The sequence below is a fragment of the Salvelinus alpinus genome, chromosome 5 (assembly GCF_045679555.1).
Source record: "Salvelinus alpinus chromosome 5, SLU_Salpinus.1, whole genome shotgun sequence".
NCBI classification, from domain to species: Eukaryota; Metazoa; Chordata; class Actinopteri; order Salmoniformes; family Salmonidae; genus Salvelinus; species Salvelinus alpinus.
In genome coordinates, this window is record NC_092090.1 from 87,277,590 (window position 1) to 87,293,740 (window position 16,151).

The window sequence follows — 16,151 nt, forward strand, 5'->3', positions numbered from 1 at the left end:
TTCCTAAAGCAAGATCACATGGGTGTATAACTGACAAGACCTGTGTCTACCAGGCACATCTATTACCAATGCCTTCCACTCAAGAAGCGTAGGGGTCGAATGTACAGCAGTATGTAGTTGTTCACCATGGGGGTTGGGGTGCTTTCTCCTGCATCATGTCACTCAATAAACACATAGTTTCAGGTTAGAGGAAGATGAAACAAGAAAGGAAAGATGGGGGGAGCGAAGTGTGTGTGTGTGTGTGTGTGTGTGTGTGTGTGTGTGTGTGTGTGTGTGTGTGTGTGTGTGTGTGTGTGTGTGTGTGTGTGTGTGTGTGTGTGTGTGTGTGTGTGTGTGTGTGTGTGTGTGTGTGTGTGTGTGTGTGAGAGAGATTGACATGTCTTTTGGTGAAGCAGTGTCATCTTCCACATCAATGTCTGCGGCTCGCGCTGCCAGGTGCCGGAAATCTGGTTCAGAAAGGAGAGAAAAGAGAGAATGGGAAGTGGGAGAAAAAAGCAGGCTAGATGGTTTTTAATGCGACGGCGCTGACAGCTCCCCTGCATTGCACTGAGCTTAAATAATGGGATGCTCATTTGCATAACGAGGAACGTTATCACCTCTACTGTCAGAATAAAACACAACAGTTCTTCTGCTCCTCCCTGAGATAGATTGGGTTGGCCTACTTTAGCACTCTGGAGAGAAGTACCAGAGATCTGGCTTACTCAAGCTCACACACACACATGCACACACTCTTTGGAAGTCAGCTATTTCACTCACACACACTATCGGTCCAGCTCAGCCCACACACACATGTGCACACACACTCAACCACAAACAGACAGACAGACAGACAGACAGACAGACAGACAGACAGACAGACAGACAGACAGACAGACAGACAGACAGACAGACAGACAGACAGACAGACAGACAGACAGACAGACAGACAGACACACATTGTGTCCAGCTGGTTTAAGTCCTGGTTTAAATATTCAAGACCGATTTTGACGGGAATCAGCTCTATTGTCGTAATTTTAAAGGTCAAATCTATAGTGTTTCTGAACAAGGCAAGGCTAGGTTTCACATCTGCATCCAAGCCAGTCTCCATGTCGGCCATTTTAGAACTGTGTTGGAGGTAGACTAGATCAGTCTTACCTTGCCATCGTTCTGTAAACAAACTGCTGTTTTTCAGGAGAAAGAAAGTGTATTTCTTAGTGGAGGTAACGTTACACTGTGGGTGATTAGAGCATTTAAGTTAGCGGCACTTCCAAAACTGTCAAACTCTCTGTGAATGAGACGAGATCCTGACAGCGCTGTCTCTGCTCATAGTTGGCACGGTAACGCGACAAACCTGATTTGCATGATATCGACAGTAAAAAACACAGCTCTCCTTTCACAACATGTTGACAGATTAGTTGTATTTCTTCCCCCTCCCTTGTGGCAACGATGATGTGACTTTTCTCCCACCCATACCCCCCCACCCCCTCATTTTTTTTGTGCCATATTTCATGTCACTTAATGCTTATCCTCTATCCTTCTGTCTCTCTCGCTCTTTTTCTTTCTCTAATGCAGGTACGGATGCTGGAATCTTTGAATTGATCGGAGCAAGTCAAGAGAAGAGAGAGAAGAGAGAGAAGAGAAAGCGTTTTGAGGAGAGGCAGAAGAAAGCATAAAGTTCTTTAGGGAGAGGAGAGAAGAAGAAGACGGGGACAATGGGGAGGAAAAAGATTCAGATCACGCGGATTATGGATGAACGCAACAGACAGGTAAGCACCATGGAGAGGGGAGGATGGATGATGGGGGGTGGAAATACCTTACTGTGGGCCTGGGAGAGAGCACGGTAGGTGTGCTGACTTAAGTCTTCAGGGCGTCTGGATGTGACGGTGTCGTGGTGGTGGCAGGAGGGTGTAGGTGGGATAGGAGGGTGATTGTTTTGGGTACCCTGGAGGTTTACATGGAGGTAGTAATACGTCTTGTTTTTCTTAAATGTAACATACACTGGTGGCACCCTATCACACCCTATCACACCCTCTCACACCATGCCACCCACTTTAGCTCATGGCAGTGGAATATTACTATGCAGGGGGGTGGAGAAGGGAGGTGGAAGGGAGGGAGAAAACACAAACAAACAACCAAACAGAGATGGAGGTTTCATCCACGCACCACACACCGCAGAGAGCGCCCTGGGATGGGTGGAGCTAAGAGAGCGCTGAGAGAGCGCTGAGGCCAACATGCTCCATCTGTCTCAGGGCTGGTTGGGCCTTCTGTATCTTTCCTCTCAATGTACTTTTAAAACAAGGCTCATGCTCAAATGTATTGAAAACACGTAGCCAGCATAAGTAAGTAGAAAATCCCTATACAATCCTTATACAATTTTTTTAATCAATGTTTATATTTCAAAAGAAGAGGCACATTTATTTGATGAACCCTTGTATAGGCAAAGGATTTACCATAAATATCACGTTCAACCAGCTTGCTTTATTTGTGGCCATGTGTTCAATGATAAATTACAACAAACATCAGCCACACAAACCAGGAAATTGATGGAGACAGACCTGTCTCTCTCTCTGCCCTGCAGGCCCACAATCCATTACTTCCTGTGGCACCAGTGACCACCACCACTCTGTCAGCTCCCTGTCAGGCCAATTGGATCCATACCCTGCTAATAAGCCCCCCTCCAATCACAGGTCACACACACTCCCTTCCTCCTCAGTCCCCACCAATCTGTGAACCATTATCCCAGCATACTGTCATGACATTTAATGGTTATTACATCTATCACACTAGAGTGGTTCAGACTCTCTTAGATCCTTCTACTTGTCATGTCTTTATTCTGTATTGCCTGACATCTAGCAGAGTACTTCACTGTCCCTTCTAGCCTCTGACAGTATGACATCTCAACATAAACACTGTCATTGGGCTCTCTTCACCCTGCTGTTGTGACTTGACATAAAAAGGTGCTAGAAATCGATTGGACTCCATTGAAGTGGCTGTTGCAGCTGGGTGGTCTGAGCACTCCTTGGTGAGAAGTAGACAGAATAAATAAGTGAAAGAGGAGGAGGGGAGTGGAGCTGTCATGAAGTCCGTTATGTCCTACTTGACTCTCTGGGAGCTCTACAGTTGTTCCCAGACATCAGGTTTTTGGGGTCAGGGTATTGAAGTCAAAAGTAAGGGAGGGAGTGTGGGAGAGGTCAGGGAGATTCAGAGGGGAAGGCTACCACATTGCACCAGCACCCACACCTCCTGTCTGCTTTTATCTCAGCCTCCTCTCCCTCCCTACCCGTCACACCGCAGACCGGGCTCACCGGTCGCACCAGGCACTCCGGCTCCCGAGGATGAGGAGGGAAGAGAGGGAGACAGGAAGGACACCTGAGGGGAATCAATACCACAGATATCCGGGGTTCGTTTACAGAGAGAGAGGGAAGGAGGGAGGGTGGGAGAGAGAGGAAAGGAGGGGGAGAGAGGGAAGGAGTGAGAGAGGGAGGGAGTGAGAGAGGGAGGGAGGGAGGGAGGGAGGAGAGAAGGAGGGAGAGAGAGAAGAGGGAGAGAGAGGAGAGGAGGGCGGAGGGAGGGAGAGAGAGAGAGAAGAGGGAGGGAGAGAGAGGAGAGGAGGGAGAGAGAGGAGAGGAGGGGGAAGAGAAAGGGAGCAAGTGATTTTAACAGTTTATACCTGAGATCTCTTGTAATCAATTTTACACCAGCAATATTCCTTGCCTTTTTACACGTTGTTTTGAATTCGTACTGATACAAGATTCTTAATTAAATTTCTTAAACATCTTTTGAATTAACTCTTTTGCTTTTTGCTTTTTGTTGTACATGGCAATGGAGGTAAAATGACATCAGTTCTCATGTCTGAGCCAAGCAAGACGTGCACGAAGGAGGTTGGTGGCACCTTAATTGGGGAGAATGGGCTCGTGGTAATGGCTGGAACGGATTAGGAGGAATGGTATCAAATACATCAAACATATGGTTTCCATGCAGCCTCCACTGGTGTACACAAAGGAGACCATCACACGGAAGAAGGAGACCTTTGGCACACAGAAACAAAGAAGATTTTTTGTTTTTATTTTGTCTAAATGGCAGCCTGAGCTTTGCATATTTTCACTTCTCCTTTGAGGAAACCTCCTCAACAGCCAAACAGCCAAATAAACATCAGAGGGGTTACCTTTAGCCTCCACATGTTTCACAAGCTTCCAGCCTGCCCTGAACCAAACTCAAGACTTAAAATCTACTTACAGTTCTCTGATATACAATCAATCCATACACATGAAGGAATAGATCAAATTACACTTGAATTAGTAGATTGCCGATCAGGGTGGTGTGGCTGTCGACGTTTGACCTCTTATGTCATACTTCATATATTTGCTATGTCAGCCCTATGTAGATATTACGAAAGCCTTTAACTTCTCATCCCTATTGATGTCCACTTCCCTGTTCTCCCTGCCCTCTGTTGAGTGGCAATGTTCTGTTAAAGCTCTCTGCAGCCACCCTGCCAACCACGGCCTCCGCTGCCCACCACGGTGCCATCATCGTGGGCACGGGGCCTCCGTCTCTCTGTGCGGCCACTTTGGCCTGCCACCCCAGGACCCTGAAACACTTCCCCAGAGCATGGGCACCATGGTCAGGCCTCCCTGGCATTGACTGTCTGCCCAGAGCTCCGGACAGAGGGCAGCAGTGTGTGAGCCCTGGCTCCCAGCCCCCCACCACTCAGACCCTCTCCCAGCCCCGGGCACATGAAAGGGCCCCCTGTGCCATAAATGCACAGGCCGTAGACAGAGAGCAGACACACACACTCACACAAACACACACACACTTACACAGACATACACACACACACACACAGATATCTATTGCAGACATACATGCTCAAACATATTATACACTCAGACACATACTTAGACACACACATACATTTCTATTTAACACACATATATATTTAATATTTAACACTTCTATCTCTCGTCTTGTCGTTAACATCCAGGGTCGGCCATCATGGAGTCCAGCTAATTGGGCCTAATTGAGGGTAATGCAGATTGACACGTCTGTCCAGCCAGTTCAGCCGTGTGTGTGTGTGTGTGTGTGTGTGTGTGTGTGTGTGTGTGTGTGTGTGTGTGTGTGTGTGTGTGTGTGTGTGTGTGTGTGTGTGTGTGTGTGTGTGTGTGTGTGTGTGTGTGTGTGTGTGTGTGTGTGTGACAGTGGGGGTGGTGAGGTTAAACGTGGATGAAGTCATCAGTCACAGGAAGTAGAAACGTGCCCCCTCCCCATTTCTCTCCCCAGTCAGGACTCAAAAACACAACAATATATGTTTATCTTCAGCACGTGAGCTTATTTCTTTCTTATCAAGGAAACAATCCACACCACCGCAGAATGAAGAAACATGGTTCTTTCACTTACAACAATTCCGGCGTGTCTCCAATCAACAGCGGTGGGGTGAGAAAGCTTGTGAGGGAAATTAACGACAGGAAAATAATGAGGCCCTCAGGGTATCTCTTCACCCCTGCACTTCTCCTCTCTTCCCCCGTTTCCCACCTTTTCTCATGTCCTTGATCGTTACCTCTGTGAGCCAAGCTCCTCTGTGTCAGTCTGCTCAACCCTGAGAGACCTCACCTAGAGAGCGCTTGCAAAAACACCTCACCTTTCCTCCACTTTATGCCCTCTTTTGTCTTCTCATCTTCTTTAACCGCCTCTTTTCTTCTTCTCTTGTACTGCTACTCTCCTCTGTGTCCTCTTTTCTTCTTTTCTTGTACTGCTACTCTCCTCTGTGTCCTCTTTTCTTCTTCTCTTGTACTGCTACTCTCCTCTGTGTCCTCTTTTCTTCTTCTCTTGTACTGCTACTCTCCTCTGTGTCCTCTTTTCTTCTTCTCTTGTACTGCTACTCTCCTCTGTGTCCTCTTTTCTTCTTCTCTTGTACTGCTACTCTCCTCTGTGTCCTCTTTTCTTCTTCTCTTGTACTGCTACTCTCCTCTGTGTCCTCTTTTCTTCTTCTCTTGTACTGCTACTCTCCTCTGTGTCTTCTTTTCTTCTTCTCTTGTACTGCTACTCTCCTCTGTGTCCTCTTTTCTTCTTCTCTTGTACTGCTACTCTCCTCTGTGTCCTCTTTTCTTCTTCTCTTGTACTGCTACTCTCCTCTTTGTCCTCTTTTCTTCCTCTCTTGTACTGCTACTCTCCTCTTTGTCCTCTTATAATTTTCGGTGTCTCTTTTTCCTTCTTTATCTTTCAACTGGAGCTCTGTGCAACAAGACATTTTCATCCTCACAAATGAATGAAAATAAAAAGCTATTTTGGTCAATCTCTCCACTGACTCGGCTCTCGCAAAGTTAACACACACATTTTTGCAGCATGCACTGGATATATCACTTTCCACTTGTGGTTTTACAGTCTAAACAGGAACACACAGAGCACGGCCATACTCGGGCAGGAGTGCTTTTCTCAGAAAGCACTACCTCCAGGAAAAGAAAATCCAATGAAATCACTGCATTAACCATTTTTCATATTGTAATGCAGGATTCTTTCTCAGACATTACTAGTTGATAGATTTTAATTGATTAACTTGAATTTCAATGTAATCTCTTGTACAGGAGTTAGTTTTTTATGTACTCTGAAAGTCTAGGACAGGCTATTAGGAGTGGGTGGGTGCTGGGTGGTGGTGGGGAGTGGAGTAAGCATATATTAGAGATGTGAGCTCAAACAAAGCTCCTGTTGTCATCATTCATCTCCAGCAGCCTGTTTGGCTCTGAGGAGAGTTCAGGCCCAAGTCTTGGACTCCTGTCCTTATTCCTTTAGTGTGGGGAGCCTTCTGACAATAGGACAAGTGTTTGTGTGTGGCGGGCAATGGTATTGAGTGTTGACTTGTATGCGTGTGTGCATGCACTTATGTTGGGTGTGTAAATATGCCATGTCTTAATTTGATCATCCTGTTGCAGGAATTGTTTACAGTGAATCCTATGTGAAAGCAGTATTGTAGTGTATTCAAGCTTTAAATAGGCTTCTAAAGTTTGTAATTTCCAATTTAACATTTCACACTTGATTTGCCCTAACGAAAAATGTATCAACACCTACAAAAAAATGGCCATTAATTATAATCCACATAACAGTTCACAGTTCCTGTTGCTGATGGATTATTTTTATTCTGTGTGAACTTGGCTCTTATTAAGATACGGCATCTGTATGATGTGTGTGATGATGTTTGCATGAGTCTTAACATATTGTGTGTATATTTGCTTGGTTAAATGACCGCTCTCGGTCCCTGTCTCTCTCCTCCACCTCCTCCTCCTCCCCCCAGGAGGTGGGAAGCAGAAGCGAGGCCCATTGTGAAGGGGAAGCCACCAGACTCTTCCTGTTATGAGAGGAAATGCATACAAATGTGCTTCCTGTGCCCCCCCCCTCCCTCCCACCCCCTTCACCCTAAGCCGCTCGCTCACTTTTTTTCCCCTCCTCTCTTTTCTCCTTTCTTGACTGTGGCCATAGTACGTCAGTTCAGTCCTTCGGAGCTCCTCGTGGTAAACATGTTTGTCCTCTTGGTTGACGCTGTCCGTCTTGAGGGGAAAGAGAGGGAGGGAGGGTGGGAAGGAGGGAGTGTATATACAGTACACTATGTGAGGAGGCTGGACGTTCAGCCTCTGACCAGATGACATGCTCTCACACAAAACACCAAACAGTGAGGCCTCTGGTCTTCCTCTACTCTCATCCTAAGACCATGCACCATTAGGTGCAACTATAGATTTCACACTCGGGGGCCCCTGAGATTTCTGCAGTAAAAAAACACTCATTCACAGTTTGTTTGACACTTAAGGGTTCACACTGTTTTAACCAGCAAACCTCCCGCCCTGATAGTAGCAAAGGTGCTACAATAATGTTCTGGGATTATCACGTTAATGTAGGTAACAGCGCCCACCCATCAGCGAAAAGAGAGGGTTTTAGAGAGAGGTTAAACCACATTGAAAGTGGTGGTGGTATGAAGACCAATGGGATAGATCGGAGATAGAGTTAGGCCTCCAATGGATATTCCATTCAAAGTATACTGACTGCATTGGGTTACAAAGTGGAAGTGGGGAGTGGGGGCCAGAACATTGGTTAGAGGGCCCGTAACAGTGTTGCAGTATTTGAGAACGGTCTTGAGACCACATATGGAGTGGGTCGTTCTTGACTCGGTGTCGGATACATTTGTACTCAGTCTTGACTTGGTCTAGGACAGTGAGGCCTCGTAATTTCTTCCCGAGACCAGCCGAGAGCAGCGGAGTAAAAAACTCATAATTATCAGCAGGTGTCATTTGGTTAGCTAGCAAGAACTTGAATGACTGTTATACAGTTAGCATGTCTCTTGCATTGACAAATTCACTCTGGCTATCTACTCCGATTTCAGAGCACTCTCGTCTGAGTGTGCCAGAGTGCAGAACAACTGATGAATTTACGAATGTGCAACGCCTGCTGAATATGACTGGTGTCAGTAAACATAGGCAAAAAAGTAAACAGCCTAACCAGTTCTGCTACAGCAAGTAAAATGGTCAGATTGAAGTGTTCTCTCATTTGTGTCTGGAAGTAGCTAGCTAGCAAGCTAGCCAACTTTAGTCAGTTAGCTTGGGTGCTCGGTTGAGAAGCTACAGAAGGACGAGGAGGCTACAATTCCACATTGTTTATCAGTGCAATTTTGACGGCCAACTAGCTGAAAAAGTTTGAAAGGTTTTAACTAATAATCCTTTGTTAGATTTTAGCTCATCTTGCTCTGGCTAGAATTAGTTGTTGATCTTGTTGTTGTAGATGTGAAAAACTGAGGGAGAGAAAGCCTACCTTTTCATAGTTGTTTGATCAATAGGATCATAAAGTTCCCAAATGTAAGATGACTCCTGTGGTGTTTACATATTTGCAGACATCCATTCAGATGTATTTTACGGCTTTTGGCAAATTCATTCTAATGATCTAAAGTCGCGCTGTTGCAACTGCCTGTAAACACACAGTCCAGTTCAAACTGAATGATGGCAGGCTCCTATGGCAAATGGCTTGTTTGTATAAAGTCCTACTGTAGCTCTGATTGGCTATAGCGCACTGGTCTGTGTAGACTCTGGTCCTGGACAAGACAGATGTTTTTATTCGGTTTAATTTACTGAAGTGTCTATTAATTGTCCAAACGCAATGCCCGCTTTCCCATGATATGCTATAGAATTTACACCAATGCCTTAGTATACATACAGTTGAAGTTGGAAGTTTACATACACTTAGGTTGGAGTCATTAATACTTGTTTTTCAACCACTCCACAAATGTCTTGTTAACAAACTATAGTTTTGGCAAGTCGGTTAGGACATCTATTTTGTGCATGACACAAGTAATTTTTCCAACAATTGTTTACAGACAGATTATTTCACTTATAATTCACTGTATCACAATTCCAGTGGGTCAGAAGTTGACTGTGCCTTTAAACAGCTTGGAAAATTCCAGAAAATTATGTCATGGTTTTAGAAGCTTCTGATAGGCTCGTTGACATAATTTGAGTCAATTGGGGGTTTAACTGTGGATGTATTTCAATGCCTACCTTCAAACTCAGTGCCTCTTTGCTTGACATCATGGGAAAATCAAAAGAAATCAGCCAAGACCTTAGAAAAAAAATTGTAGACCTCCAAAATTCTGCTTCATCCTTGGGAGCAATTTTCAAACGCCTGAAGGTACCACGTTCATCTGTACTGTACAAACAATGGTACTCAAGTATAAACACCATGGGACCACACAGACGTCATACCACTCAGGAAGGAGACGCATTCTGTCTCCTAGAGACAAGCTTATTTTGGTGCGAAAAGTGCAAATCAATCCCAGAACAACAGCAAAGGACCTTGTGAAGATGCTGGAGGAAACAGGTACAAAAGTATCTATATCCACAGTAAAACGAGTCCTATATCGACATAACCTGAAAGGCCGCTCAGCAAGGAGGAAGCCACTGCTCGAAAACCGCCAAAAAAAGCCAGACTATGGTTTGCAACTGCACAAGGAGACAAAGATTGTACTTATTGGAGAAATGTCCTCTGGTCTAATAAAACAAAAATATAACTGTTTGGTCACAATGACCAACGGTATGTTTGGAGGAAAAAGGCGGAGGCTTGCAAGCCGAAGAACACCATCCCAACCATGAAGCACAGGGGTGGCAGCATCGTGTTGTGGGGGTGCTTTGCTGCAGGAGGGACTGTTGCACTTCATAAAAAAGATGGCATCATGAGGAGGGAAATGATGTGGCTATATTGAAGCAAAATCTCAAGACATCAGTCAGGAAGTTAAAGCTTGGTTCCAAATGGGTCTTCCAAATGGACAATGACCCCAAGCACACTTCCAAAGTTGTGGCAAAATGGCTTAAGGACAACAAAGTCAAGGTATTGGAGTGACCATCACGAAGCCTTGACCTCAATCCTATAGAAAATTTGTGGGCAGAACTGAAAAAGCGTGTGTGAGCAAGGAGGCCTACAAACCTGATTCGGTTACACTAGCTCTGTCAGGAGGAATGGGCCAAAATTCACCCAACTTCTTATGGGAAGCTTGTGGAAGGCTACCTGAAATGTTTGACCCAAGTTAAACAATTTAAAGGCAATGCTACCAAATACTAATTGGGAATGTGATGAAAGAAATAAAAGCTTAAATAAATCATTCTCTCTACTATTATTCTGACATTTCACATTCTTAAAATAAAGTGGTGATCCTAACTGACCTAAAAAAGGGAATTTTTACTAGGATTAAATGTCAGGACTAGTGAAAAACTGAGTTTAAATTGATTTGGCTAAGGTGTATGTAAACTTCCGACTTCAACTGTAATTCCCAAACATTATAAGAATTTAAGAAACGTGAACATTACCATATCTAATTGGTCGCTTGTCAGATTTTTTTATTGTGTCCTATTCTAAAACGCTGTCAGCTCCACTTTAAATGCAACAATGTTTCACAAACATAAGTTATTTTCAAAGAGATGGCTAACAAGCGCACTGTAATAAAAAACACATATGCACTCAACAGATGATGATCATTTGAAACTTATCTTCTTGTTGAAAGTTAGTCTTGAAAAGGGAGAAGATAACAAATTAGCAACAACATCCTCTTTGATAACACCTGCTGCAGCCGCTGAAAATTTGCTTCAACAAAATCTAGCTAGCTAGACCGTGGGGAAACTATTGCTCGCCATTGCGCAGTGACCTGTTGGCCTTCAAGAAGGCAGAACTTTCCATACGTACTTGTAAATATGGTCCCACTTATTATCAAAATGTGATTGGTTGATTCCCGTCACTCCAAAATGGTGCTCTAATACAGTTGAATGGCCAATGCCTTTATATAGCTTATGTTGGCCTAGCCAATGGCTGACCTAGCTAGCTAGATTTATCTCCTCAGAGACCAGAAATAAAAGACCTGATTGGATCTTTTTTTCTCTTCATTGTTAACCCTTCCCTTTCCAACAAAAACTGAAGAGATTCAATCAGAACATCATTGAAAATAATAATATAATTATCAGTATTACTATATATTATTATAATTATTATTTTATAAATCCTTATCCCTTCTCTGAAGGTTTAGAAGGCCCATGGTTCCCCTCTCTTTTTTGGTTAGTAATTATTTGTAGAGTGGATCTATTTTCCCCCAGCATGCATTTTTTCTCTATTCTGAATGTCTAAAAAATCCATATGTTGTTCTAAAATATGAACACAGAATTTGACAAAATTACATTCATGGTCTTGAATTGGAATCGTATTTTCTGGTCTCGGTGTTGACTCGGTCTCGAACCCCTTGTCCACCTCCCGGTTTCGGTCTTGACTCAGTCTTGCCCACCCTCCTCCAGTCTTGGTCTTGATTTGGACTCGATTTTCTCCATCTTGGTCTTGAATCAGTCTTGCTTTAGGTGGTCTCAAACACAACACTGGCCCATAGCGACAGGAGGTGGCAGCGGTGAGTGATGACATCACCAGCACAAGGGTCGTGTCTGTCGGCTAACTGTGGGCACATGACATCATCAAGTGAGGTCACAGTGTAGCGTTTTGCCAAGCAGTTCAAATCACCACCAGTCAGAGAACTTTCCAGAGCTACAGTACCTGCTTCATTTTGTACATATGGATTACTTTAAAAAAATATGTAATCCATATGTATGTGTGTGGGGGATTTTTCAGGTATAGGTGTTAAGAGTATGGAATGGCGGTGTATGGGATTTTTATGTAGGTGTTATTTGTAAAGCTTTTTTTAGCAGATTCTATACATAATATGGGCCTCGCCTTTGAGATACATTAGCTCTGCCCTGGTAGTGCCATGTGTGCTACCTGCCACCTTTTATAATATTGATGTCAGTTTAAAGTGAGTGGGTGATGCCACCTCTGGGCCTGCATGTTACATTAGGTCCACTACTGGTCTACTACTACAATGTATCTTACCCTAAAGCCTCTGGCACCAGAACTTCAACTTCCTGTAAGTTTCTTCAACTTCCTGTAAGTTCCTTAAACTTCTTCTAAGTTCCTTCAACTTCCTGCCACCTGAGGAAGACACCACTTAGGACCTGTTCCAGACTAAAATCACATGACCTTCTAGTGGTGTCTTGTTGAGTTTGTCATGTAGCCAGCAGCCAGTAGCCAGCAGGCCTAGTTAGGCCTTGATGTTTGTATTTCTGTCCCAGTGCATTATAGTTTCCTGTGGGCTTGTTATGACAATTAATCATCCAGTCTCTACCTGTCTTTGGTCCTTTGCCTCTGAACGAGGTTCATTTTTTAGCATTTCGGTATGACTGTAAATGTCACCATGGTATTTAAAGCCCAGGGAGTCTTTCAGTAGTAAATCAGTCAAGTATTAGTGAATTCTAGAGCCTTTTCATGCATAATGGTACGGGGAGTTGAAAGCGTCGCCTGTCTCTGGTTTCACCTCTGTTGTCTTTAAGCCCTGGTGGCCATTCGATATGGAGCTCATTGTGGCATGTGACATCATTCACCAACTGGGAGGGAAGGCTGGGACAGGGTCAGTGGTTCATCTGAGGTTGGCCTATACAGAATGACACTTCTCAACTCATCGTAGAGGGGAGGACAATGAGGGGAGGATGATAGATATTGTTTGATATTATTAAATTTCTGTGGTGTGTCCTGTGCGATTTCATTTCAGGAAAGGAAAGGCAAAACTCTATAGATATCTATCCTTCTTCTCCTCTTTCAATCCTCTGAGCTTTTCAGCTGCTGAAGACCTCAATGATACTGTGAAGGACATCAGAAAGATCTGCATTGATACATTCATTCATTCCTTCACTGATAAGTTGATGTGGTCCATCCATATACAGATGTAGGATCTTCATTAGATTAAACTTTTATTGCTGAGAATTTTCCTGCACGGCAAGAAATGCAAACTGGTTGAGTATTTGAGTTTTAAATTTCGACTTTGACATTTCAGCCTTGATTTGCCCTCATGAAAAATGTATCAACGTCTAGAAAAATGGCCATTCATTTTAATTCACTTAATAATTCACATTTCCTGTTGCTGCAGGATTATTTTCCTGCTGTAGAAAACTGGCTCAAATTATGATCCTACATCTGTATGCCTAAGCAAAGGTTTTAACTCTAGAACGGTCATTCTGTTAGACCTGAACAGTTGGCTGTGCTCATAATCTTGTCCGAGCCATTCATATTCATCAGTATGTGTGTTAATGGTGTGTTATTGGGGAGGTAAGGTGTCAGGAGTGAATAGAAGAGACAAACGCCCCCCCTCTCGCTCTCTATCTCTGTCTCTCGATCAACCCTCATCAGGTTCCAGCTCCAGTCACAGAGAAAGGAGAGAGGGGGGGGGGGGGGTAGAGAGAGACAAAAAGAGAGAGACAGCAGAGAGCTTATGAAGCCAGACATCTAGTGGGTTTCACCTTGGGTGTGTAGCTTTGAAATTACTGCGCTGGTGTGGGTGACCATTTTCCTCCCACCACTGAAGGCCAAGTAACGGAGAAATTAATGACACAACTCAAAGGGTACCTTTATATGTGTGTGTTTAAAGATGATGTGCTGAGGTAGTGGGCCTCAAACACACACACACACACACACACACACACACACACACACACACACACACACACACACACACACACACACACACACACACACACACACACACACACACACACACACAGGCACAGGCACAGGCACAGGCACAGGCACAGGCACAGACACAGACACAGGCACAGGCACAGACACAGACACAGACACAGACACAGACACAGCCACAGCCACAGACACAGACACAGACACAGGTCCCCATATGTGAAGACTGTGTGGTTTCTGTGGTGCTTTCTATCTACCTAGTGCTTCAAAAAGTAGCTATATGAAACAAAACTCAGCGAGCAAACCCCTGTGTTATTTTTACAATGTTGCTTCTTTAATAGACTGTTAGCAGTCTTAGCTATACTCTCTCAAGCCCACAATAGAATGTGTGTGTGTGTGTGTGTGTGTGTGTGTGTGTGTGTGTGTGTGTGTGTGTGTGTGTGTGTGTGTGTGTGTGTGTGTGTGTGTGTGTGTGTGTGTGTGTGTGCGTGCGTGCGTGCGTGCGTGCGTGCGTGCGTGCGTGCGTGCGTGCGTGCGTGCGGTGTGATGAACTGATCTGCGTCATTGTTATCTCTTCAAGACAGATCGCATTTCTTATCAGCCTCTTTTTTCTTCATACCAGAGTATATGGACAGTTACAGTAACCTTTCACCTTTCAGTGGAGAACAGGTTGGAGTGGAGAACAGCCCTGACTGAGAAATTCTTTCATGCAGCCTTCAGTTTCATGATTTATGAGTGGAAAAGCTCTGATTGCGCCAGATTTCTCTTTTCTTCATACATTATGAAGGAAAACAAAAAGGGAAAGTATGGAGTTCTATTTTCATAATAAAATGAGGATCGTGTGTTGGAAAATCCAGGTTGATGTTGACACAGGGGTCTGGTCAGGTGTACTGTAGAGGAACTGAAACACCTCATTCCAGTCCCCGACAAGGAAAACACAGCACACATACCAGTGATGAAAACCTGCTTCTAAATTCATCCTCAGACGCTCACCCTCTCTCTAACCTCTCTCTCTCCCCTCCTCTCTCCTTTCTCCTCCTCTCTTTCTTTCTGTAGGTGACGTTTACGAAGAGGAAGTTTGGCCTAATGAAGAAGGCGTATGAGCTGAGCGTGCTGTGTGACTGTGAGATCGCTCTCATCATCTTCAACAGCACCAATAAGCTGTTCCAGTATGCCAGCACCGATATGGACAAGGTGCTGCTCAAGTACACCGAGTACAACGAGCCCCACGAGAGCAGGACCAACTCTGACATTGTGGAAGTGAGTCCCCGGGCACCACACACACACACACACACACACACACACACACACACACACACACACACACACACACACACACACACACACACACACACACACACACACACACACACACACTTAGTGACCATTGGGTTCATATCTAGACTGTCATCCTCATTTGATATCTGTGTAGACTATCTCTTAGGCTCTCTCTTACGAGGTTAAAGAGACAGGCCCCTACAGGCCCCTACAGTCCTTGCTGTCTGTAAGACCACACTTAGCCCCTGTGAGGTTTAGCCCCTAGTTAGAGTCCCCAAGTTAAAGTCCCCTAGTTAGAGCCCCCAAGTTAAAGTTCCCTAGTTAGAGTCCCCAAGTTAAAGTTCCCTAGTTAGAGTCCCCAAGTTAAAGTTCCCTAGTTAGAGTCCTCAAGTTAAAGTTCCCTAGTTAGAGTCCCCAAGTTAAAGTCCCCAAGTTAAAGTCCCCTAGTTAGAGTCCCCAAGTTAAAGTTCCCTAGTTAGAGTCCCCAAGTTAAAGTTCCCTAGCTAGAGTCCCCAAGTTAAAGTTCCCTAGGTAGAGTCCCCAAGTTAAAGTTCCCTAGGTAGAGTCCCCAAGTTAAAGTTCCCTAGTTAGAATCCCCAAGTTAAAGTTCCCTAGTTAGAGTCCCCAAGTTAAAGTCCCCTAGTTAGAGTCCCCAAGTTAAAGTTCCCTAGTTAGAGTCCCCAAGTTAAAGTTCCCTAGTTAGAGTCCCCAAGTTAAAGTTCCCTAGTTAGAGTCCCCAAGTTAAAGTCCCCTAGGTAGAGTCCCCATGTTAAAGTTCCCTAGTTAGAGTCCCCAAGTTAAAGTCCCCTAGTTAGAGTCCCCAAGTTAAAGTCCCCTAGTTAGAGTCCCCAAGTTAAAGTCCCCTAGTTAGAATCCCC

At 44.5% G+C, this 16,151-nt stretch overlaps 1 protein-coding gene across 12 annotated transcripts in view; it reads left to right on the forward strand.

The window, feature by feature from the left end:
• LOC139577155 (myocyte-specific enhancer factor 2C-like) overlaps positions 1-16,151 on the forward strand; it is a 120,441-nt gene that overhangs the window by 62,007 nt on the left and 42,283 nt on the right. For all 12 annotated transcript variants that reach the window (XM_071404029.1, XM_071404030.1, XM_071404035.1 and 9 more), the window contains exons 2-3: positions 1,552-1,745; positions 15,052-15,255. In XM_071404029.1, coding sequence (XP_071260130.1) covers positions 1,692-1,745; positions 15,052-15,255 — 258 coding nt within the window. In that variant the 5' untranslated portion in view covers positions 1,552-1,691. The remainder of the gene's footprint in view (positions 1-1,551; positions 1,746-15,051; positions 15,256-16,151) is intronic.